The sequence below is a fragment of the Ambystoma mexicanum genome, chromosome 7p, assembly GCF_040938575.1.
Source record: "Ambystoma mexicanum isolate Mex_15411 chromosome 7p, UKY_AmexF1_1, whole genome shotgun sequence".
NCBI lineage: Eukaryota > Metazoa > Chordata > Amphibia > Caudata > Ambystomatidae > Ambystoma > Ambystoma mexicanum.
Genome location: NC_090939.1, coordinates 194,907,196 through 194,931,328, shown reverse-complemented (window position 1 = coordinate 194,931,328; position 24,133 = coordinate 194,907,196). Strand labels below are relative to the sequence as shown.

The 24,133-nt window shown below is 45.3% G+C and overlaps 1 protein-coding gene across 3 annotated transcripts in view; it reads right to left on the bottom strand.

Moving 5' to 3' along the window:
- The window catches only part of DSCAM (DS cell adhesion molecule), a 1,793,910-nt gene that overhangs the window by 527,326 nt on the left and 1,242,451 nt on the right, over nt 1-24,133 (bottom strand). For all 3 annotated transcript variants that reach the window (XM_069636048.1, XM_069636050.1, XM_069636049.1), the window contains exon 18: nt 219-365. In XM_069636048.1, the coding sequence (XP_069492149.1) occupies nt 219-365 (147 nt within the window). The remainder of the gene's footprint in view (nt 1-218; nt 366-24,133) is intronic.

Genomic DNA, 24,133 nt, shown 5'->3' with positions numbered 1-24,133 from the left:
TAAAGACTGAAGCACAAATTACCAAATCATTGTTCAGGAAGCCTGTTTGTGGCACCACCTAAACGAATCAATTAAATGTGTCTCAGAGGAGATGTTGGATCCAAAAATGTGATTTCCCTAGAGATATTTTTGAGAATTTCAAAATAAGTATGTGTTTTAATATAAACAATCAGCCATGTAGGTAAACATCTAAAGAAACATGCAGTAATGACGCTTACCTCCATCCAGGAGATTCGCCCAGTAGATCACCCGGAACCCTCTGAGATTCCCATTGAGGGCTTCTTTGGATGGAGTGGACCAGGATATTGAAATGGTCTCAGGTGATGTAGCGATTGCCTGGACATTCTCTGGAGGACGACTAGGCACTGAAAGGAGAGGGCAAATCGTAGCTGTTACTGGTTGCAGCTGATGATAGAATAAACAACACATTACTGATAGGAATCTGTGGCAATTTAACACTTGTTTGGGAAGCAGTATCCCACTTAAACAATCAAAGGCTAGGAATTGTTCACCTGCTCCTCTATCATTTGGAAAACACAAAACATATATGGTATGTGAGTGACTAAAACCAAGCAACGAAAAGCCTTCAACGACTATGGCAAGGGCATTCAGGCCTTTATGGTGCCAGTTGGTTCTATTCGATGCCTCTCTGCATAGTCATCAAACCTTTCACAAGCAAGGCCCCGATTTCTCACCCACAAATCTAAGTTGTCTCTCCCTCTCGCTATTCTGTCCTCAGCACACTTCTTCAGTGGCAAGTCATGAATACCAGGACAGTGGGCCGTGCCTTCTCTGTTCAAGACACCCTCCCTTTGAACCCTCTTCCCTGAGCAACAGTGCCTATTCATGACCACGTTTCCTTCCAGGGAGACCTTATTTTGCCTCACCATTGCAATGTTTATCCTTTGTATTTGCTTGTTTTAAAAATAACGTTATACTCTCATTGGATAGATCATTCTAATAGTTGTATATACCTGCACAAAGGGCCCTACTGGGGTTTTGGTCCCAATTCAGTTTTGAAAACCTAGCATATGCCCAGTACTTCCCTTCCTGTGGGTCTTTAAGTCTACACTAACACCTCCACTCTTTTGAGAGAGAGAGAGAGAGAGAGAGAGAGAGAGAGAGAGAGAGAAATAGAGAGAGAGAGAGAGAGAGAGAGAGAGAGAGAGAGAGAGAGGCTTACAGATCTGACTACTTTTGAGTTTGCTAAAACGCCTTATGAAGGAGAGCAATACTTAAGATATACCTCCGCACACTGGAACAAGTACCCAGCTGCTGTAGTGAGGTATGGTGAGGGCAGTGAACCATTCATAAAGCAACACCATATTGACTATTCAATAATGAAACACCTCTGCCCATGCTGAAGGAAAGAACATCTAGACGGTCAGTCAGAGACAGAAGCCACAGCTGGAATTCAACCTGTGTAGCGGGCAGGGTGTGCTGTGGGCATTACACTGCAAGTAGGAATGGTACTAGGATCCGCAGAATGCAGAAGCCTGTAACAAAATGTTCTTTTTTAAACAGTTAGTTTGTATTTTAGAAGAGTCATCTCTTTATTTAATATGTTGATTTGTTAATTTGGTGGTAATCACAGCTATGTCAATGTAACAATGAAAGCAAAAGACTGAAGCTTGCATACAATTTGTGGATTACTTTTTCCTGGTGTACATTGCAGTTGGCCAGATGCAAATGGTTTCTACCAATAGTGGCTGGCGACTTTTCTATTGGAGGGGCATCCATTTTTCCCATGAATATGTAGGTGTAAACAAGCTTTGCATGGGAACCCACACCAACGAATGGCAGCTAACGGGCAGGGGAAAAATGGCGGTTCTCCCCCAAAACATTGTTAGCAAGAATGGGTTAAAATGATGCATATTTTGGGTGAACATTTGGATAAAAAATGCACACTTTGTAATTGGTTCTGTAGGCTAACAAATGAAAAAGGTCCAATAGAAGCCAAGTTATGCCAGTTTAAGGAACATTTTCTTTGCTGGCTGTGACCATACCTTTCCTTAATAGTTGCACAATATATCCCAGTATGCCTATATAAGAACATACTCATGCTTTCTTTGTCCATAATGCAGTAATGATACTATAAGAAAACATGCCCATGCTGGCTCTGCTAATATATGCCAGCATCCCCTCGTAGTATTATACTCCTACTGTCTTTACAAGCAAGAAATGCTGTGCCTCTAAAAAAAAAAAACACATGTCCAGACTGGCTAAAGCAATGTAGGCCAGTATATCCACGTAAAAGCACACACATCATAACAGCTTTAACCTTGATTCCAGTACAAACCTGTTGTGCCACAGTAAGAAAATATGTACAGACTGGCTGCTAATATGACAATGTAAGAATACTCATCATGTTGGCTTAACCATTGATACCATTAAACCATTCTATGCCACAGATATAAAACATGTTCATATTGGCTGCACCAATGTAGGCCAGTATGGCCACTTAAGAACATGTATCATGTTGGTTTTACCATGGATGTCAATAGAAAATGCCCTGCAACTGTAGGAAAACATGCCCATGCTGAATGCACCAATGTAGGCCAGTATATGCACATGTGAACAATCATGTTGGCTTTGCCCATAATGTCAGTAAAACATAACATAGTACTGTGGGAAAATGTCCATGAAGCCATCCTTAATAAATTACCTCCTGTCCCCACCTGACCCAACAGTACAGTTGACTTTGGCCCTAATGCCATTAAAACTTGACATGTCAAACCCACCATGAGGCCGGCCCCAATGGAGTATGCTGCAATCCACGCATCCCACCATGTAGTAACACTCATCAAGGTGGCTTTGGCGATAATGCCAGTAAAAGATGCCATGCTGAAACCTCCATGCAACCTTCACCAATGACTTCCCAGGCTTGCACACAAACACACACACACACATGCATACCTATTCACACACAAAATCATGCACACATACTCAATGAATCATTTACAAGTGCACCTAGAATATTCACACCAGTTTCTCATTCACACATGCACACATTCCCAGACTCACACATCATTCATACTCTACTCTCATTCATAACCTCCCTTAGACACCTGGCATGCACACAACAACATACATACTCATCCTCGCACATATGCATACAGATATAGAAAAGTGCTTTTTTTCTTACCTACTCCACTCTAGCAACAGACTCACCAGCTGCTCCCCAGGCCTCTGGCTTTTGGCAACATGCACGGGGGAACCAGGAAGCAGAAGACCCTGCACGGTTCCTGGCATGCATGGTAGAACCAGAGAGCCTCCATCTCACCACCCCAGGAGACTTTACTGCGTGGGAAGGCACAGGAGCACCCCCATGCACATTTCAGCCAGCAGTTCACCAGCCTGCTTGCCCAGTGGACTATGCAAGGCTGGGGAAGCAAAACACTCTGGACTTGCATTTCCCATTGGGTATGCGCACTGGAAAAATGAAAATCTTAATGGAAGCCAAGTTTTGCTCCATAATGGGTGGTGGGTCAGCTCCCCCCTATTATGGACAAGCCAACCCTGGTTTGTTCTGAATCGATTGCTGCATATAGGTTTGCACATAATGCCATATACACACACATACACAAACTAATGTTAACTACCCATAACACCAATTATAAGTGTACTGAGGTAGTAAGTCACCTGGGTGACGCCCAGGTAATGTGTGTTAATTCCATATGTGAAAACGTACATTAGTGTAAAATATGTCTGCATTCTAATAAGTAGTACATCATTGGTTGACTGGCTGGTCCGATGCAATTGGTTAAGACACTAACAGGAAAGCTAATTTCAGAACCTTCAATGAGACATCATTTCACTGGGGTTAGCCCAGTGCTAATATTTGCAAATGATGTGGTCCTGCTGGCAAGGGCTGAGAATGTAATCATTCAGCTCCTGGGGTCCTCCGAGTCATATCGTAGAGTGAAGACATTGGTTTTCAACACCAGTACATTGACGCCGAGGACTTGGGGCTCTCGGAAAGATCTAACCCACGAGCTACTGTTGGGATGGTGTGCGGTGGGTCATGGACGTGGCTGAATTTGACTATCTTTGGGTGAGGTTCTCCTCAACAGGGTTCTGGCTCCCCAGTAGTAAAGAACACCTATGTTTTATTTTTTAATCATGGAACTTTGGGAATTCAGGGGTTCACTAGTAAGATCAGGAGAAGATCACTGAAAGTGCCCCTCTCTGCATATTAGACTACCAACGCTGTGGGCGTCCCTTTATGGGTAAACACTTTGGGGTGGTCCAATCTTGAAAGCTGCAAACTCATGAATTTTATTTTTGAAGTTACTGTTGTCCCTCTCTTGCACTGAGTTCCCCCGATATGTTGGACATGGAGGGGCTTGATATTAGAAGCTTAGGGACACCGGCTATGTTTAGACATTTGCTGATATAGTTTGGGGATGCCTGGGATAAAGGTGCTTGTGGGCTGTAAATCATCTGTGGATGAAATATGTCAAGGGAATATTGAGTAGACCGGTTTGTAAGGCTTTCTCGGCTAAACCTGACCACATCCAGGCAGGGAAAGTAAAGGTCCATTCAGATGGGGGAAAGTAAGAAACTTCAAGGGTCCTACTAGGGCCTTGTAGAAGATTACATCTTCTGCAGTGGGTACAACAAACATATGTTATTGTACTTTTTCCTAAAGTTTCTTGGGGGCAGCCAGTATCTAAAAAAACCTAGTAAAGGAAGAATGTGAACCTTATACTTGAAATTGCGGTTGTTAATCCTGCCTCGGAAGTGATTTTTAGGTGCGATGGTCGTCGGGGGTGAGGAAGGAATAGGGCTTGTGCAGAATGACAATCCGCTTTCAATTTCCTTTGCACCCACTACAAAACATTCCAGAACAGATCAGCAAGAACATTACTGTGGTCTGAGCCCTAACACCTCTACACTGGTTCCCTGTTGCTGCTAGGATCAAGTTGAAGACCCTCTACATCATCCAATCTACTTCATCCAAAAGGCTTTCTTGGGCATGGGACCAGGGACATAATTTCACCAAAATGCCAGAGGTAGTGGACGTGATGTCACATGACCCTAGACCTCTAATGACATCACAGGAAGTGATGTCATTTGACCTAACCCCCAAAGTAACATCACGGGAAATGATAGAACACAGCCTTTCACCCCTTGGCAAAAGAGGAAGTGGCATCACATAGCATTGTTACTAAGTACACTACGAAAAATTTGGTTACGATATCACTATAATGTGATAAACATTTCACACAAGAATGGATCACCATATGTATCGTGTATATACAAGGCCCATATTATCAAATTACTGTGAATGCAAGCAGATGTCCAAGGCCAAATGATAATGATGTGTTATTATAAAGCACTTACGCTTAAGCTCTTTAGGTAGTAAAAATATACATACAATATCACCCAACCTATGTTGGTACTCATTTATTGACCTCAGAAGGATGAAATCTGAGCTGAGGTGTTTAAGAACAACCTAAATGAGTGACTGAGCCCCTGAAGTGTGCCGAAATAAACAGCAATTATTATATTGAATTCCAGAAAGACAAATTATTTGTTATTCCTATTCTTTCTTATTTAGGGTCACTGCTCAAAGTGTTACACATGTGGAACTCCCTGAAAAAAAGCGCCAGTCACTTCAGAATCAAAGAGCCACGTGTGCTAGCCACAGCCCAGTAGCTTAAATAAAACGTTTTCAAAAACAATGTTTCAGGGCTAGCAAAGAAGACCACAGGGGCAGCAAAGGAGACCCCAGGGGTTGCAGCTGTGACCCCTGGTGACCCGAAAATGATGTCCCTGCCTGGGAACCTGCTACATCCAAGCCTTCCTCCCTAAATACCTCCCAGCTAGAGCCCTTCCGCCTTCTAGCTCCAACACTCTGCAGATCAGAGACGTCTCTAAGCAGAGAGTAGGGGAAAATCTCTCTCCTCCTCAGGAGCCTCCCTCTGAAATGGTCTCCCTGCACCTCTTAGGCTTCATCCAGATCTCCTTAAGTTCCAGAAGCTGCTCAAAACCCTTTTTTTTACTCTTCTACCTTCCCTCTCCCCTGCTAATACTCCTGTCTGCCTCAGTGACTTGCTGCCTGGTTACCTATGAGTTTTACAGGGCACCAGTCCCACCACACCCACTCTACCCCCCCCAGGCACCTAGCATGTGGACCCTCACCCCCTGCACCCCATGTAATCCCTGGCACTTGCCCTCCTGTCCTCCTCTTAGCACTCACCAAGCCCCTGTGGCCCTCTTCCTCCCCTCCTTCACCCCACTTTTTCACTTGCACTCTCTAGTATTCTGTATTAGTATATCTTTATTGTGTCAGCTGAGTGGCTGCATGGAATGTTACAATGGTATGATGCATGTGAAATGATTGTGTGATGAGAGTTTTCTAAGTGGATGTTGGGACACAATTGGAGAGATACGGGAACCAGAAGGATGCTCTTTTATCGGTCTTCATAACTGGCTTTTACCTGTAACTAAGACATAAGAAAGAAGCATTCCTCTTTTTTACATTACCTGGTCTGGAGTGGTTCCTGCTTCATGATTGCTTACCTTAAGACCAGGAAGAATACTTCAATCTCTCCTCTTTACCCTGCACTTCCCTTACCATCCTAGCATTTCGCATAGACCAGCACTTCCCCCATCCCTCCTTTTGTACTTCTTGGTACTGCATTTGTACAATTCGAATGTCACAAGGCGTAAGAGAACCATTATTTTTATCTTTCTCCCTTGTTCCGCGTGCCTTTTTTGGCTTGTGGAAACTTGAAACACCATTTGTTGTAAAAGGACCTTACAAATATCCAATAAAAATAATTATTATTACATTTTCGGTATTTGGGGTGGGGGGAAACTCTTCAACAGTGACATTTGCAATCTCTAACTTTATTTGGAGCCCTGGGAAAAAGGGACAATACTTTAGGTACCACTTTGGTGCAGTTTTATAAGGGTGAGTGCGAGAAAGTGTTTTACCCTCCTCAACTGTTTTTTATACTGCTAAATTGTTTACTTTTTAGAGGAATATTTTTACTCCACACAAAGCTGAAAGCTGCTTCAGAGAGGCAAATGTGAGCCCTAAAAGGACAGCGATGATCTCTAAAGACAGAGAAGATGATGAGTTATGCAAATACTTGCTTATTAAAGTGTAGCATGCTTAAGAATGTTTTATAGTTTAAGGGGCCTATTAATGGAAATATTTGCATCGAAAATCAGGGATTCGGGTGTCAATCTATGTGCAAATCCCTGTTAATCAATTTATGGAACGGACTGCGAAGGGCTTTGCTGGGACTTGGGTGGCGTTTGCGCAGGCCCGGCATGTCTCTCACAGACTCACACGCGAGACTCCACGCAGAGTGTGGGCCAGGCCTACTCATTGACCAAAATAAGGGCGGAACATGCAGAATGAGGAAGAACTTGCAAACATTTGGCTGTGTTGAGGGACTGTACACAGTCAAGCAATCACACGCCCATAGCTGCGCAAATATAACCGTATTCATGGATTGAACTCAGAACCTCGGGCCGTGAAAAAGCACAGGCAAATCCCAGGACCCATACGCCAAATTATAGCAGGCGTAAAGTCCAAGGGACCATAGGAAACAATGAGCAAAATGCTGATCATACATGTGACGGAATGTATAATCGCGAAGGCGCACCCAAGTTATGAGCCTCACCTCGTAACTTAAAAGTTATGAGTTACAAGGTGCTTGCACATTTTGGGCTGCACACAAGTTACAGAGCGATCACATGCAATTTCTTCGGTGTGCTGGATGGTCTGGCCGAGGTAGGCACTAATGTTGTGTGGTTTGTGTGGGGGCATGTCGTGGGTGTTATGGCCGCTCCTTGCGCATTTGGTTGTTGTGAGTGGAAAATTCTGTGAATACGCATAGCGCACAGATTTTATTTGTGTAGGGGCATGCAAATTCGTTTTCTGCATGCCAGTTTTGCGGGTTAAATGTGCCTTTTTCCATGAATCAGGCCCTAAGTGTGATATAATGGCGTTTTGCTAAGCAAGTAATACAATGGGGTTGACTTTGGGAAATGTTCTGAGAAATAGGTTTCACTTTTGACCACTAGATGGTGGTCAAAGCACGTATAAAAACAACTGGTCCATGGTGATGTGGCTTCTCAAGGAGAATGGATCACTGAAGTGATGCTGGTGGGTAAGACTGTAGGCAAGTTCTCATCTCTTTGTGAAGGCCTTTCTCTTCTTTTGGGTAGGGTTCTTGTTAAAGACATGCAAACTGGGAAAAATAGTTTACATTTTATGTATCATCTTATCCACAAACTCCACCAGACTTAACACAATTTAAAACAGGCATTATTAAAGCCAATAGGCATGGATTTTTTATAGGTGGAGTCAGGATTCTAGTTTTGTTTTTTGAATGTATTGGCCTGTTTGAATTAGCTGAAATTGCCTATTGCCTTTTCTAATTTCACATTTTAGCTAGTGTTTTTTTTTCATGCTTTTGTAGACCCACCAAAATATTGATGGTGTTTGGTAAACACACCCCAGGGTTCCACCCACAAGAATGTCAGACTATATTGCAATGATTATGATTCCTTAAAAGGTTGAAATGCGTATGCTGTCTTTGCCATTATTGAAAGCGTGGGTTTGCCTTTAAACACAAACATTACCCCAGAAACAATTTCTGGAACACAAAACATGTGTTCAAGGTAATTAGCATAACTGTAATGCATTGCTCAGTGGCTCTGAACTAGAGGTGTACCTCTAGGGATGGCTACTGGGTAGTGCTGTGGCATGTGCGACATGGCTGAAATGGCATATTCTACTTTCAAATTTCCCAATTATGATGCATGCAGAGCTATTACTATATTCAGTAAGTAGCCATAACAATTACTGCCATTGGCAGTAAAGGTATGTTCCCATTAGTCAGTACTGACAGCAATGGCTCCTGTTATGCCACGCCTATTGCAGAGAAGGACATATAACACAGTGGCAGAGTGGTGTCCTAAAGGCTCCAGTCGCACCTCTGCTTCCCACTGCCTCTGTGCCTGAGGCCCGCTGTTTACAATGGAACTCTGTAACGGGACTCTTGCATGCCTTCTCAGGGAGCAGGACTGAGACTGTGCTCTAGCACCTTGAAGCGTCTTTTGTGCTAGATGGAATTGCAAATAAAGATCTCAGGCCAGATAACCGGATAGACTCAAGGAATATGGCAAAGTACTACTTTATTCTCATTTAATAAAGCCGGGAGAACTGACAGGCATCGGACTGATGCATGCACAATCACACAGCAGCTTGATTACATAGAGGTCTTATACCCCAATATGTGTCATCTATGACATCATCCTTCGTGGCAAATCATAAAACCTATCAAAGGAAGGGATTGGTTAAGGGAACATATATAAATATAGACTATGTAAGAATGAATACATCATTGGCTGCCTCTTATCTGCAGGACACACATTGAACTACCTCTAAATACATATTGGGGTCATTCCGAGTTTGGAGGTAAGTAACGTCCCTTACCGGCATGGCGCAAATAGCGTGTCCATGCTGGCACCAGTCCGCTAATAGAGGACTATTACGACTTTGCGGGCACAAGCTTTACGCCATGCCAGTAAGGTATCTAGCACCATGCCGCAAAAGGCTCCCAAAAAGCCCTTACTGGCATCACGCGTAGCACAGATAACACTACCGACATTGTTCAATGCATCATTAGCGGTGACCGTAAATAGCGGTGACCGTAATTAGCGGTCACCGCTATTTACGGTCACTGCTAATAAGCGGAACCTGAAGTAGCGTCATCGCACAGGAACAGGAAGGAGCACGGCGGCCATCTTTAAAAACACAATCCATTGCCATCCTCATCACACAGGACCCCTGGGACACTGCTGATTGTTTGAAAACATCCACCTCCAAGGCCACAATGCCTAAGGCCTTGAAGAAGGGAGCTGCCGGCCTGAGAAAGGAACGATTTAATGAGGATGAGCTCCAGATGCTTGTGGACACACTGCACAAGCATGCTGCCACAGTCTTCTCTAGCAACATGAGGAGAGAGGCAGTGCTAAGGAAAAAAGAGATCTGGGCACTTGTTGCCCAGAAAGTTAGTGCTGTGGGCAACACACCACGCACAGTAAAAGACTGTTGCAAGCGTTGGGACGACCTGCAACTAAGGGTGCGCAACATCCTCTCTGTCAATCGCAGCCAGGCCATAGGAACAGGAGGAGGTCCCAGTTCCCTGATAAAGCTCACCCCATGGGAGGACATATGCGCAAGCATGATTGGGACGGAATCCATGGAAGGTGTAGGCGAGATGGAGTGTGGCGCCACAACATCAGACGTTGGAGGTGAGTGTCCAAAGTAAGCACTGCTATGCCAAATCTGATGAGTCAACCCCAATGTCAGTCCGAAGAGTCAAGCTATGGTCGCCCACACATACACACTCCCCGCAAAGTAGGCCGATGCATCACAGAGGCATGCAAATGCCTGGTGCAAGGCAATATTGTACATGACGCATACCACACAAAGTAGGAAATTCCACGAGGCACACAGCGTGCATGTCCAAAATAGTATGCATGTCAGACAGCACTGTTCCTGGCCAACATGAGTGATGCCAACATATGCCTGCATCAACTACCCATGTATCAAATGACATGACCTTCCAAACACAAATGCCTATTACCCCCAATTGTGTGGATGAGCAATTGTCCCAATGTATGTGTGATGCCTATCAAAACATCACTCATGCCGTCCCTCTCTTCCACCCTAACAGGCACTGACCATGACAGTGATGGGCAGGATGCAACCCCTACACAGGCCACACCCTGGAAGAGGCCCCAGGAGTACAGCAACCCGCCGTCGACCTCGAGGGGACAAGCCAGGGGCGCCGTGTACCAGCATCCAGGCCACCGCAGTTACCCATTGCACATGTGCCACCAAGGCCCTTGGAGGGCACAGCACCACCACCCCCACCCACTGGTCAGCCTGATGACACATGTGAGGCACCACATTCGGAGGAGTCGAGTTTGGCTGGGGAGGTGGCAGCCACGGCACCCCTGACTGTGGATGACACACAGGAGGACATCTGGGGCGCCATGGAGGACGATCTATTGGATGTGGTCCATACCCCAACTCAACTTGTATCCCCCCAAGTATCATCGTTCGATACCGGGAACGCCACCACCCCAGAGCACTTCGGCCATGAGCACACAGAGGGACACTTCACTCCAGTTTTCAGGGCTGGGGAGGTTGAGCAGGCTGGGCATGACAGCCAGGAGCCCAATACCTCCACAGTGCACCCGCAGGGTTGCAGCGGGCTGACCTGCTAACTGCCCTTGTGCGTGAATTCGTACAGGACAACAGGCTGGCCAGGGAGGAGTGGCGTACGGAGTTAGCTGCACTAGGCCGGTCCATTATGGACAACACTGCCTCCATAGTGAGATCTTTCTCGGACAACACCAGCCGCCTCTGCGAGGAGGTCTCGGCCCTCTGGCCGGTGTTAGGGCACATCGCGGATGCCATGGAGGCAGGGCATCCCGCCACACAACCTTAGCAGGCGGCCACACCGTCGTCCTGCAGTTCCACGCAAACAAGACCGCTCCGCAGGTCGAACTGTACACAGCGTCAACAAGACATGCCGCCCCCTGGGCCAGGGAGTGCCGAGTAATTGTCATGGCAGCCTCATGTAGGCTTTGGGGACTCAATGGGACGTGTGTGGGGGAGTTGTGGGGTGAGGGGGAGGGGAGGAGGGTGTCTGGTGGAGTTGTCGGGGGAGGGGAGGGGGTGAGGGTGGTAGACGGTTTTGTCACTTAAGTTTACTTTGTTACATTTAATACACTGGTTGTGTGAAAAACAAGACCTGAGTGGACATTCATCATTGTGCATGCATCTATTATTCAGTTACAGTGCATGGTGTAGTTGTACCCCCATACCCAGTGCCCTCTGTCCAACCATCATGTCACCCTCTGCTGCCATGTGTGTCACAAATACTGTGCAATCACGGACTTGCACACAGTATGGCCCTCCTGTGCATCACCACCGCGATGATGTCCAGCCACATCTTCTTCCTCCCCTTCATCATCACCAGATGGTAGCAGTTCAATGTCAGAGGGCAGGGGTACGTTCCGGCAGATGCACATATCGTGCAGCTCGACACATGCCATGATGATCTTGGCCACCTTCTCATGCCTGTAGCGGAGTGCCCCACCCGACCGGCTGAGGCAGTCAAATCGTGCCTTCAACAGGCCAAAGGTCTGCTCGATGTCCACACGGGTACGGAATGGGAACAATTGTAGTCCTCCTCGTGCCTGTTCTGTGGGTTTCGGACAGGGGTGAGGAGCCACGGCATCAAGGGATAGCCACTATCACCTGCATGTGAGGCAATTAACGGTAAATGTCATGCGAATAATGATGGACAGCTGTACTAGTCACACATGCCGGCAGATTATCGTTGGTCACATGCACATATCCCTGGTTGTATGCAAGCTATTTTTTGGCCCTCAACATGTCCTGTGCCATAGGATAATGGTGTGGGTTGCATCTTCGATGATACACGGTGTGCTCTGCCGTATTGTAGCTCATCCATTGTGTACGCATATTGCTGTGTTTGTGTGAATTTGGTGATTTGTTGTGTTGTGTAGGATTTTCTGATTGTGAGCGTTGCCAGTAGCCTCTGCAATTTTTGACATTCTGCACTGATTTTACCCATGGTGACATGCAGCATTCCTGTGGTTGATCCGGGATAATGTGCACCACAATGTGTGAAGATCTTGCTTGCGTCACCTTCCATCTCCATCTGTTTGTGGTGGTATAGTTTGTGATTGCGTTAAACCACCTCCATGGCATGAGGCCACCTTTTTGTTTCTAGTATCTCCTGGAGAGTCCGTGGTAGAGATATGTATTCTGTTGTGTGCTTGAGGTGGAGCACCGACACTACCTTCAGTAGAGGGGGGATGGCTGTGCATATTTCAATGAGACTGACAGTCGTATATCATGTCCACAATGGTGTTGATGGTGTCACGGTCCAGACGGTACGGGGTGTGGATGTGCTGTGGGGTTGGGTTGCAGGGACTGGCTTTGATGTTTGGGATTGGGGGCTGCATGCGTGGTTAAGCTAGCTGCATTGGTGGGGCATGCAGGGCCTGTCTCACCCTCCTTCTCCTGCTGCATCTCCTCTGTGGTGCCTGCTGTTTTCCTTGGTGTTGTTGCTGGTGTGGTGTGTGGGTGTGCTCATTTTGTAGTGGGGAAAACTGACTGTGTGCACCTTTGGCATTTGGGATCACTGCACATGGCATTTTACGGTAGGTCTGCGATGCCGGTATTTACGGCATGCCGGTGGGCACTTTTAATGCCTTCATGAAGCCGTAATTTGCATGTCCGCTTACCTTGTGATCTACTCCAGTTTACGGCATTCCGCTATTGCCGGCATGGTGGGTTGTGTGCCCACGCCCAGACCGCTATTAACGGCACCGTATTTTACAATGTCGTTAATAGCGGTCGGGCTGGTCAGAATAGCCCGTAACGGTATTCGATGCCAGTATTCCTTTACCGGCATCGTTGTTCCCTTAGCACCAACCTCAGAATGACCCCCCATAGTACTGATTATAGCTTTCAAAATAGCAGCGGATTGGTCTACATTGTATAGCAGGTTGGCCTTTAGACCCACAGATTGAGTGGCATACTATCCTAACCTTGCACTTTCAGCTCTCTAGCAGCACGTACGTGAATATAAACCTAGGTGCTTTGAATTGCGCCAGATTACTCCCTGTTCTCCCAATTAATCCATCATCCTTCATCGGTCAGCCATAAGCCAAAGTCTTCGATCTGTTGTTGACCTTGTAGTCTGCTCACTGACCTGGAACATTTGAGGGAGTGTGAGCAGCTCTAATGAATAGCCCTTGTCTTCAACTTCTGAGTTGTCAAGAGACCACACATTTGTCAATGTATTATTATTTATTTAATGCTATTTGATTCAATTATGCAGGGTGCCGTTGCTCCTCTTGGCCTCTTGAGACTTGCTCACTCTATCTTGTGTAGACTTTATACACTTTTGATGGAGTAATGCTTTGGCTGTTGCAGATGTTTCTTCTTCCTTAATCTAATTATAATTATTCCTTGAAATAGTATCTTTGATCCTTGGTCAACTTCGACTCATCACTGTTTTGCACACAAGCTGTAGTTCCAACATCTCCCGATTCTGCAGCCTCGGTCTGTCTCTGAGGTAACTTTGTTGATTTTGACATGAGCCAGCATCCAGGTTCCTATCATGGCCATCTTTGCCACATTAAACACTCCTTGATAGAAAGCTTCTATATGTCTCATCTATCATGCGTTACGGCATGTTTACATTTATTAACCGGTAAGTTACTTCATTTTTCTTTATATCCATGATTACTTTAGCTTTATGTACATATTTCTGTTGGTGTTTCAGTTACATCATCACGCTTAAGTATTTTCATATTGTTAGAGCATAGGTTCATATATCTTCATTATGACATCACTCTGTCCTCATCAGATTTCACCACTTAACACTCCATGAAGTCCATAGGTGCATGATGACATTCTTCCATCCGGCATGCTTCCACACTTTCAGTGCGAGGGTACATTCTATATGGCTATCTGAGTGCATAATGTCTCGCATACACACAATACGGTATTGGGATTAGACAAGAGGTCCTATCCATAGCCCTTTGTCTGCTATTCCAATATGTTGGTGGTAAGGGGGCAGGAACCATTGAGAAAACATTCCCCCCTCTGGTTGAATCTTCAGACAAATTCTATTCTTCAGCCTCCTTCATCTTTTCTTCAAACTCTCATTTCTTTGGGATCCATATCCTTGTCAACCCACTCAGGTGACCTGCATTCTTTATATATTCCTCCACACTCCAGGTAATGTGACAGCAATCTTCAAATGGTGGACAGAATAGTCAACATCCTACATATATTTTATGATCCCTAGGGTAGTAGAACTGTGTTCCTGGAGGTGCAAGAGTACTTTTCTTTATATTCTCATGAGTGCCAGCTTCATTCTACATTTGCGGTCTAGTTTCAGTGTCTATATCAATTATCTTCATTCCAATAGCTTTCTTGGCTGTATTCTGGCATTGTCCCAAGATGATCTTTATAAGCCACAATCCTAGCAATATAAAAAAACTAAGATTAATCCAAATACCTTGAAGGCATTCACCAGCCAGGTTGGAAGCCATGAAAAAAGGGTTGTAAACCAATCATCCTCCTCCCTCTCATCTACTTAAGCCACCATCTTTGGGTGAGAGGGTTAACAACATCATTATTGCTTCTGTCAGGGTCCCATTTTCACCATCATGGGCAGGTACAAATGTACAGCAAGAATACCCAATCTTGGCGCACCTGCCTCCTTAATTCCAGGACTCACCGGTTCTGGAGGGCCAAAAGCCTGATTTTCCCTCATTTCTTCTCTGATTGCATTAAATTGTTTTATTGTCATATTGATCATCTACAGCAGCTCCCATCTGGTGATCGCTAACCAATTGGCATTTACCCCAGTTGGAATTCCTGGCATGCAGATAGATGTAAATATCACTGCTGTTCTGTTCTAGTGATTTTGCTGAGAAGTAATTCTCTCTCTTTTGTCGGTGTCTGCTGAACAATCTTCTCTTCCTCAGGTGTACATCCATCTTTGGAAAATATGTTATCTGTAAGTCACTTGGTACTACCAAGGCCGTTATACTTATCAGGAACAATGAACATACTCCTCTCCATTTTGGCCGCAGTGTCATATATGCTCTTGATCCATAGGCCCAATAGTTGTCCATCAGGACTGCAGTTCCTTTCTTCATGTGTGGGACATCAAAAACGTAGCCAGACTTGAGATGTTCTCCAGCTTTGATTGTGCCATTATTTCTGAAACATAATGACAAATTCGTCAGGGGTAGTATTTGCAAGTGCCCCCCCCACATTATTGACCCAGTCTTAGGCCATTGGTCCTTGCATTCCTTCTCTATGTTCATCACAACTTCTTCCCACTGTCCTGTTAATGCTAGTGTTTTACACACAACCAATCAATCAATCCATCCTTCAGTAGTTTACACTGCTCCTTTAATTCATAGCTGGCCTCTTTCCCAGCATTCTCGTATTTCCTCCCCAGTCTTATCTTCACATTGGAGCATCTTGTTATCTTCTGTCTTGATTCTTGCTACATTCATTCATTCCAGGCTGTTCATATTTTATTATTCAATGCTTTGTATTTTGGTTTTCTCTTGATTTTATATCTTGTACATAATTGTCTTCTCTTTGAGACGTTGTTTTATTCACCCATACAATGGATGCTGTTCTGCCTTGGAATTGTCTTCTTGTCAGGCAAACTGCAAGGTGCATCAGGCAATGTGACTTTTTCACTGAAACCTCTGTTGCTATACATATTTTAGATGTTCCCAAAGCATAAGTTATAAGGGAACAAACATAACAGCTTTCATCTGACATTCTTCTCCCCACCATTTTCATGTGTTGATACAATAGATTATTCTTTAAATGAGCCGAATTGTCTAGATATGTATTTATATTTTCATGGTAATCCTCAACATCCCTTTTAAATGGAGACCATAGATGACTAGTTATATTGTAGAAAAATATGTCTGTGCCTCTAGTGGGGACAATAGTAGTTGATTTATTAACATCCTCCATATCTTTATGTCTCTAAACATCATCATAATAAGGAGGAAAACACAAATCATAATACTAATTATATCACAGTTATTACTCCATTTAAACCATCCTTTTAACTTCACTGCAGTGGGACTAACTTCCTCCACCTCGTGGAGACCCTCAAAATGAGGTGTGCTACAGGTGTACACATATATCCGTTCCAGCACCTGATCTCCTGCCTACAAAACAGGTGGCTGCAGCAAATCCTCGAAATAACTCAGTTGATTGTCTTTGCCACTTTGTTACTTCTTTTTGACCCTCCCTTCTATTTTTGATCCATTGAGACATGAAAGAAATACTTGCAGTCATCATTGTTTGGTAATCGTGCATCTCATCATCTAATGCCTTTGCTACACTGTGGGCATCACTTCTTACTTGGAGGAGCTAGTGGGGTTCTCACATAGCATCCAGTCACCAACTCATGAAGAGTTAGATGGTTATCTGTACCAGGCTGAATTCTCAGGGCATTTAAGGCAAGGGGTAGTCAATGTAGCCATCCGTTTTGTAAGGTTATTTTGAGCTTTGCTATTCTTTCCATTAATAGTCCCTTTAATCTCTTACAGGTGCCATTCGTCTATGGGTGATAAGCAGATGGAAACTTGAGCTTAATACCTAATAAAAGAACTATCTGTTCAAACATCTTGTTTACAAAATTCAGCACATTATATCACCAAGCAACTTTACTTCATTCATTCACTGCAAGTGGCATTTGAACATTTCTTCCCCTCATTCGTGCCACTTTTCTCCTCGCCAATCAGGTTCAGGGCGAGACTTCAGTGAGACAGCAATTCAACACAACTCTGGCGCCTTCAATTCCTCAGAATGGCAGCCCGATCTGTTGACCTCAGTTCACTGCAACTCCATGTTCCTCATCCATGTTTGCTCCGCATCCTTATGTGTACAGCCTGGAGCCAGTCAGCTGAACATAAACAGCAACAACAGACTGATAGTTCCTCTCTGCCTCTCCAGCAAGGGCACTTCACCACTCTATATATTCCAACCGTTTCTACCCTTCCCTACCTTGGCTGCAGTTACCTTGTCCTGTGATGATGACGGCGGTGTGATCTTCGGCTCAGCGTGGGTATATAATCAGTGTGCCAGCTTTCATTTGCAAGTCTGCTTCGCCTCATTTAAGTCGTTGTGATGGACTGAGAGCCACTTTATCTGCATTATTGATTTGGGTGTTTTATGGAGTGCTACACTCTCACCTACTAGCTCCTTCAAGCACTTGTAGGCCTTATCAGTAGAGAGACCGGTCTCTTGCATTCTATCAGTCAGTGGCTTAATTCAGCTGAAGTAGACAATTGTTCTTCAACTGGTTGTTGCAAATCCCACGGTAGTGGGTGTGATGTTGTGCCATTGACATTACATGCCGGCAAAACATATGGAAAACCCAGGGTCATTTGGCCACAAAGGATGAGGGAGGGGCGTGAATGAATAAACGTAAGTTGATTCCAGATTCCTTAATGGGGTGGTCTTTTTTATTGCCTGAGCGTGCCTGTTGTCATGAATTAGGCCTACGTAGCGGGACAGGACACTGCCGATGAGGGAAGTCACCACTCCGGTGTGTGCCTCGCACTGTGAGCAGCATGTGCCACTCCAGTGTAGTAGTCCCATTTCTTTGCACTAATGTACCTGTACGTTATGCTTGTCGCAGTACGAATGCAGAAGCATAGCTACTAGAAAGAAGATAAAATAAAATAAAGTGTGGATTGGATGGGTTGCTGATATGTTACACTGGACAACATACAGGTCATGCTGCAGGGCACAGTTACAATGATAGTGTGTGCCCAGAAATGTGATAAGAGGGCAATATGACCCAAGGACAAGGGTCATTACTGGTTGCCATAGTTAGAAGTCCGAGTGAAGCGAGGGCTTTAATTGAGCCTCGGGGGCATTACCCGACCGGTAATGGCTGCCCTCTGAGGGTCATATTGCCATTTTTACCCTGGCACATCATACCGGGATACTAATTGCAATTCTCCTCGAGTCAAGAAATGGCGCTGCAACCGTTTCTTGACTTGAGAAAAAAAAGCCAAATAAATGGCCGCTAGCGATCTGGGAGAATGGACTACATGTAGTCCCTTCTCCCTTTCGAAGGTGGCCATTAAAATCTATGTGAAAAAAAGTAAACCAAAAAAATGGCCACCAAGGAAAGGGCAAAGGGACTACATGTAGTCCCTTGTCCCTTTTCATGGTGGTCAGACGTGGGAAGAACTCTGGACACCGCACGGGGCTCACAGCATTCTAGGCAAGGTAAGGCCCTGGTGAGGGCCAATGAGCTTGCATTTTACAAGCGCATTGACCCTTGCCAGGTACTAATAAGATATATTTGTGCCCAATCTGAGAGTGAGAGTGACACATCGTGTATTGCTTCTTTCTATGCATTATGGTACCTGTAGATCACTTTTAACATTATCAAAGTGAGTCTACGCTTGGCCAAATGCAAGGAAAAGCGACACCCAGAGGTGTTGCTAGGGGAGTGCCGAGGGGGCTATAGCCCCGGGTCTTTTGGTTGTAGCCCCGGATAGAAGCTCAGGGACTACAACAAAAAGGCTATAGCTAGCCCTGAATCCCACCAGTCCCGACATTACCTTAGCCCCTGATCTTTTCCAGACCTAGCAACACCCCTTGAGTCACCACTGGATGTGTTATTCCGAAATGAAAAGGGACAACTTCGTAGGTCTACAAACCTCCTCCTGAAGGTTATATTAGCAAGATAAAGTAGCCTAATGTCATAATTATTTGCAGCATGCATGCTGCTTCTTAAGGACTATGGGAATGAAATGTGAGGTGCTGCAAAACAAGCTTAACTTTTTTTTTGGATGTGATTCAAGAAACTCCAACGTTTTCATCAAAGAGCTCGAATCTTCGGCTGTGACACATCTTGAAGCCTTAGATCTGGATGTGGACATTATTAATACTGACCCCAATTACGAAAAGAACATCAAAATTAAATTGGCCAAATGGGACATAACAAAAAAACCTTGACAAACTACAGGGGATCAGATGACACAATGAGTACTACCATCAGAACCTTTTACCTCACAGCCATGTTCTTATCTAATCAAATGATGCTAAGAGGAGCTCAAACGTTTTGTAATACATCTCAGTTCAAATCAACTTAACCCTATGGAGCATATTGGTTCCTGGAAAAACCTACCGCTGGGAAAACGATCTTGCCGCCTTTGCCACATGCACATGGAGACCTCCAGAAATGTACTGACCAATTGTATGCTTCTCGAACCGTTTTATCACAAAAGGTAGGGTAGGTTTGTGAGTAACATCGAGGACGTTGGCCATGACCAATTTTGGGCCACTTCGTTTGAAGCTGAGTCCATTGTCATTATAGCAGCTCCCATACGACACATGGAATCAAATATCGAAAAATGTTCTTAAAAAATCTATGAATTCTACAAATGTTAAAATTAAATTTTGGGTACATTCTTTTAATTATGAAATGTACTAACACTATTTACCTTTTATTATACGATTTTCTTTTTCTTAATGCTTTTTTGCTATCAAATGTGCTTAAAGTTTCTCATATATGAACTAAATGCACAAATAAATAAAAAATTAATAAAACAGAATCAAGAAAACGGCCAACATTGTTTCGTTTACCTTTTCTTTCATGAATTAATTAATGAACTCCCGGCGGCGGAGAGATTTGACTTTACACATTCAGATGGCCCATCAGTCTTGACAGCGCAAACGTTAGCTGTTTCCTCAGAAGGGCCACTGCAGACAAGCTTGTCCTCATGGCCCATTTGATCAGTGCATATTGCAGCATGGACAGAATGAAAAGGTAATGGCCCTTCCCCACACAAGCCCTCTTTCCTTGAGAGCGTGATTTGCATTTTTAGGGGGGGGGCACCCTTTCCACCACCACAAGTGTAGCTCTTGTTTTTCTGACCCTGGTGCAGCTGAGTACTCTGTAAATTTACCACCATGCCAGTGATGGGCCACACTGGAACCACCCCACTTTCCCAGAAAAGCTGGTCCAGTGAAGCGCTGAGCAACCTGCAATTTAATAATGTTAGTACAGGAGATGGGCCTCAATCCTGGGTTCCTAATATTCGATAAGACACAGTACACCATAAGGGGAGTTGTTTACCCTTACATATTTTATATAAAATACGTCAACTAATAATCAGTTCCACCTTTTACCATTCCGCTATGGTCCCTTCCATGGTCTCAATCCAAGCTTGCTACCTCGTTTACAAAGTAGTAGATACTATGTGACACAAGCCCCACACCATATGAACTTTAACCAAGCTTCTAATCACACTTCCCCTGGACACCGTTCCTTCATGCCAACCCTTCCATTATTCTGATACACTTTTTAGTATAATCACTTAAATCACATTTGCCAGCTGCAGACTTCCTGAACTTTTGAGTCCAATGTCCACATGTGCCAGTCACGTTAAACATATAACAATTCCCCAAAGTACAGAACCTATTTCCTTTGTGAAGTTCTTCCCCACCTGTCTGATAATGTTCGTTCTCCAGCTATTTCCACCTCCTGTCTGCCGCAGGTTGCTGCCACATCTTTAAGCCACACTATATGGTCTCATTATATATGGGGAGTTTGCATGAAGGAATAAAGAAACCCATCACATCCTCTGTGATGGTGTGCATTGATAAAAGAGATTGAGCAAATCCATTTTCCTCTGTGGCTGTGCTACCCACTTTAGGGGACTTGTGGAGCCCTACTGTTTCCTTCGTGGTGGTGTTTATATGTACTGGAATTGTGAAGGCCCTCATTTCCTCTGTGCCGTTGAAGTGCTCAATGGGTCTTTAAAAACCTGTGTTTGTTCATCTGTGGTGGTGTATTGAAGGATTAGGGTTTAAGCAGCTCTGCCCATTTCCTCTGGGGCGGTGACAGTCCATTACATTCAGTGGGCGGGTGAAGCCCTTGTTGGGCTCCGCCTAGGTCATGCCCACCTGGGCGGAGCCTTCCTTGAACCACCAGCACTTTGCGACAACCTCTCACAGCATAGAACATATGCTGCCAGGCTCCAGGGAAGTCATACCCTCGCTGCTCTGCCCGTCTGGCTCTAGGGAGAGCAGATAACTCACAGGCCACTGGCTCTTCACCACCTGCCCCGTCTGACCCCAGGTGGGTAGACTTCCCCACATGGTCGCTCTGACATCTTCACCCTGGACACTGCATATGATGAGGCCCAGGGTTTTGATCTTTTTGGGTCCACACGGTTTGGCCCCCCAGCCTGGGCTCTCTATCATTCCTGGCCTGTCCGGCCTGGCCATACTCATATCTCGGGGTCACTCCACACAAGTGCCTCCAGCCGGGGGTGTTACTTCACCCAAGCTGCACCCCACACGCGGCCTGGGACTCTGAATCATGTTGGGCTGCAGCCATTATATGCAGCCCAGCCAGTCTCTTTCGAGATGCCCTGGGGGGCTGCTTGAAGCCACAGTCCCACAGGGAATACAACTTTATTTCTTCTGTTCTCTCTTCTTCCATATTCTTTCTCCCTCTTTTGGTCTGTCTTCTTCACTGTACTCCTTGCAACTTCTGACCTCGCCACCCTTAAACGCAAGTGTAGGGTGGCTGAGAGGAAGTGGAGGGCATCAGGCTCATCCTCTGACAAACTGGCCTGCCGCCTGCTCCAGAGGCACTATAGACTCTCTGTCCTGTCCAAGAAGAGAGATTACATCCAAGTCTGCATCTCTGGGGCCCTAACAACTCAGCCAAACTTTTCCAAATCTGCAAGGAGCTGGCCATTCCTGCTGCAGTCTCCACCTCTCCTGTTCCCTCCCAAGTCCTTTGCACTGCACTGACTTCTCACTTCACAACATGAACTCAGGACATCCTTTCCACTATCTCCTCTTCCTCTACCTCAAACGATCCTGGCCCGTCTCCAGCCATCTCTCCTCCTCCTTTTTCCTCCATCCCCATGTTCACTCCCAACAATGTTTCTAGACAATTCCGACAAAGCAGGTGCTCCCTACTCCTCCAGAATCATCAAGGACACCATTGACACCCTCGCTTCAGCCTTGGCCAATTTCTGCATTCACTCTTTTGGCACTGGAACCTTCCCTTCCCCCCTAAAGCACTCCCTGGTGCACCCCCTCCTCAAGAAGCCCTATGCCAATCCTTCCTCTCTGGCAAACTACTGCCCGATCTATATCACTTCTTTCCTCGGCAAACTCCTAGAAAAGCTGGACATCTGCCAGCTTACTCTCCATACTGAATATGTTGGTTGTCTCCATGACCACCAGTCTGGCTTTAGAGCAGCCAGAAGAATGGAAACTGCTCTCCTGTACACCCATGAAGACTTGCTCTCTAATCTCGATGCTAACCTTCCTTCTGTCCTCGTTCCTTTTGATCTATCCTCTGCTTTTGATACCTTCAACCGCGCCATCCTGATCAATCGTCTCAGTGACAACCTGGGAATCACGGGTCAGACCCCAGCCTGGTTGACCTCCTTTCTCTCTGGATGGCCCTCCCAGGTCCAACTTCAGTCCTTTCTCTCCACCACCTCTCTCTCTACATGTGGTGTTCTCAGGGTTCTAACCTCTCACACAGGCTCTCCAACCATTACTTGGCGCCTCTGTCCCACCTCATCTCTACCTTCTGTTCAAACTTTCAGTGTTATGCAGATTACACTCAACTATGCTTCAGGCTCCCCTCAGCCTCCTCTGCTCCCTAGCTCATACATGACTGTCTAACCGCAACTCAGGAATGGTGTGCCTTCAGCGATCACTGCCTTTTGCCAGTAAGACTGAGATCCTCCTCATTGGGACCTCTGCTCCCTCTTTCCCTCTTTCACTCTGACTGCCCATCCTGGTCCCTCTACCCTCACCTTCCTCTGAGGCGAAGAACCTTGGGTTCATTTTCGACTCCACCCTCTCCTTCTCTTCTCACATCTCTGACATCTCTAAGAAGTCACACTACCATCTGCACCTCATCAGAGGTATTGTTCCTTTTTTCAATTTCCCCCAGAAGCTCATTGTCTCCAGAGCCCTGGCTCTCTCTAGGCTGGACTACTGCAACAGCCTCTTTCTAAATCTACCTTACTCTACTCTTTGCCCTTTGCAACGAATCCAGAAAAGTACTGTGAGACTTGTCCTTGGCCTCAAGCCCAGGGATCGTACCTCTCCAGCCCTGAAATCTCTCCACTGGCTCACGGTGGCTGCAAGGATCAAGTTGAATGGGATCGGGGGGAATGCCTAAAACAAATTCAGAACTTAAATTGATGGGATGAAATTTGAGGGGCTCCAGCTCATTTAAGAATAAACTAATAAGGGAATAAAATTGGAAGCCAAGATATGATAATGCTGCAGGAGACCTGGCTCACCTTGGGTTTTAAAGTCTTCGGCTTTCTAATGGCTCAACAATTAGCAAGGTATCATGGTAGTGGTCCACCATCTGGAGGTTTGGTGACAGCGATCAGAAACTCGATTTTTTCAAACGCTATCCTCCTGAGTAATGATATTCAGAGGATTTTGTTGATAAAGGCTGAGTTTATGGGTGATAAAGAAGCCAAACCT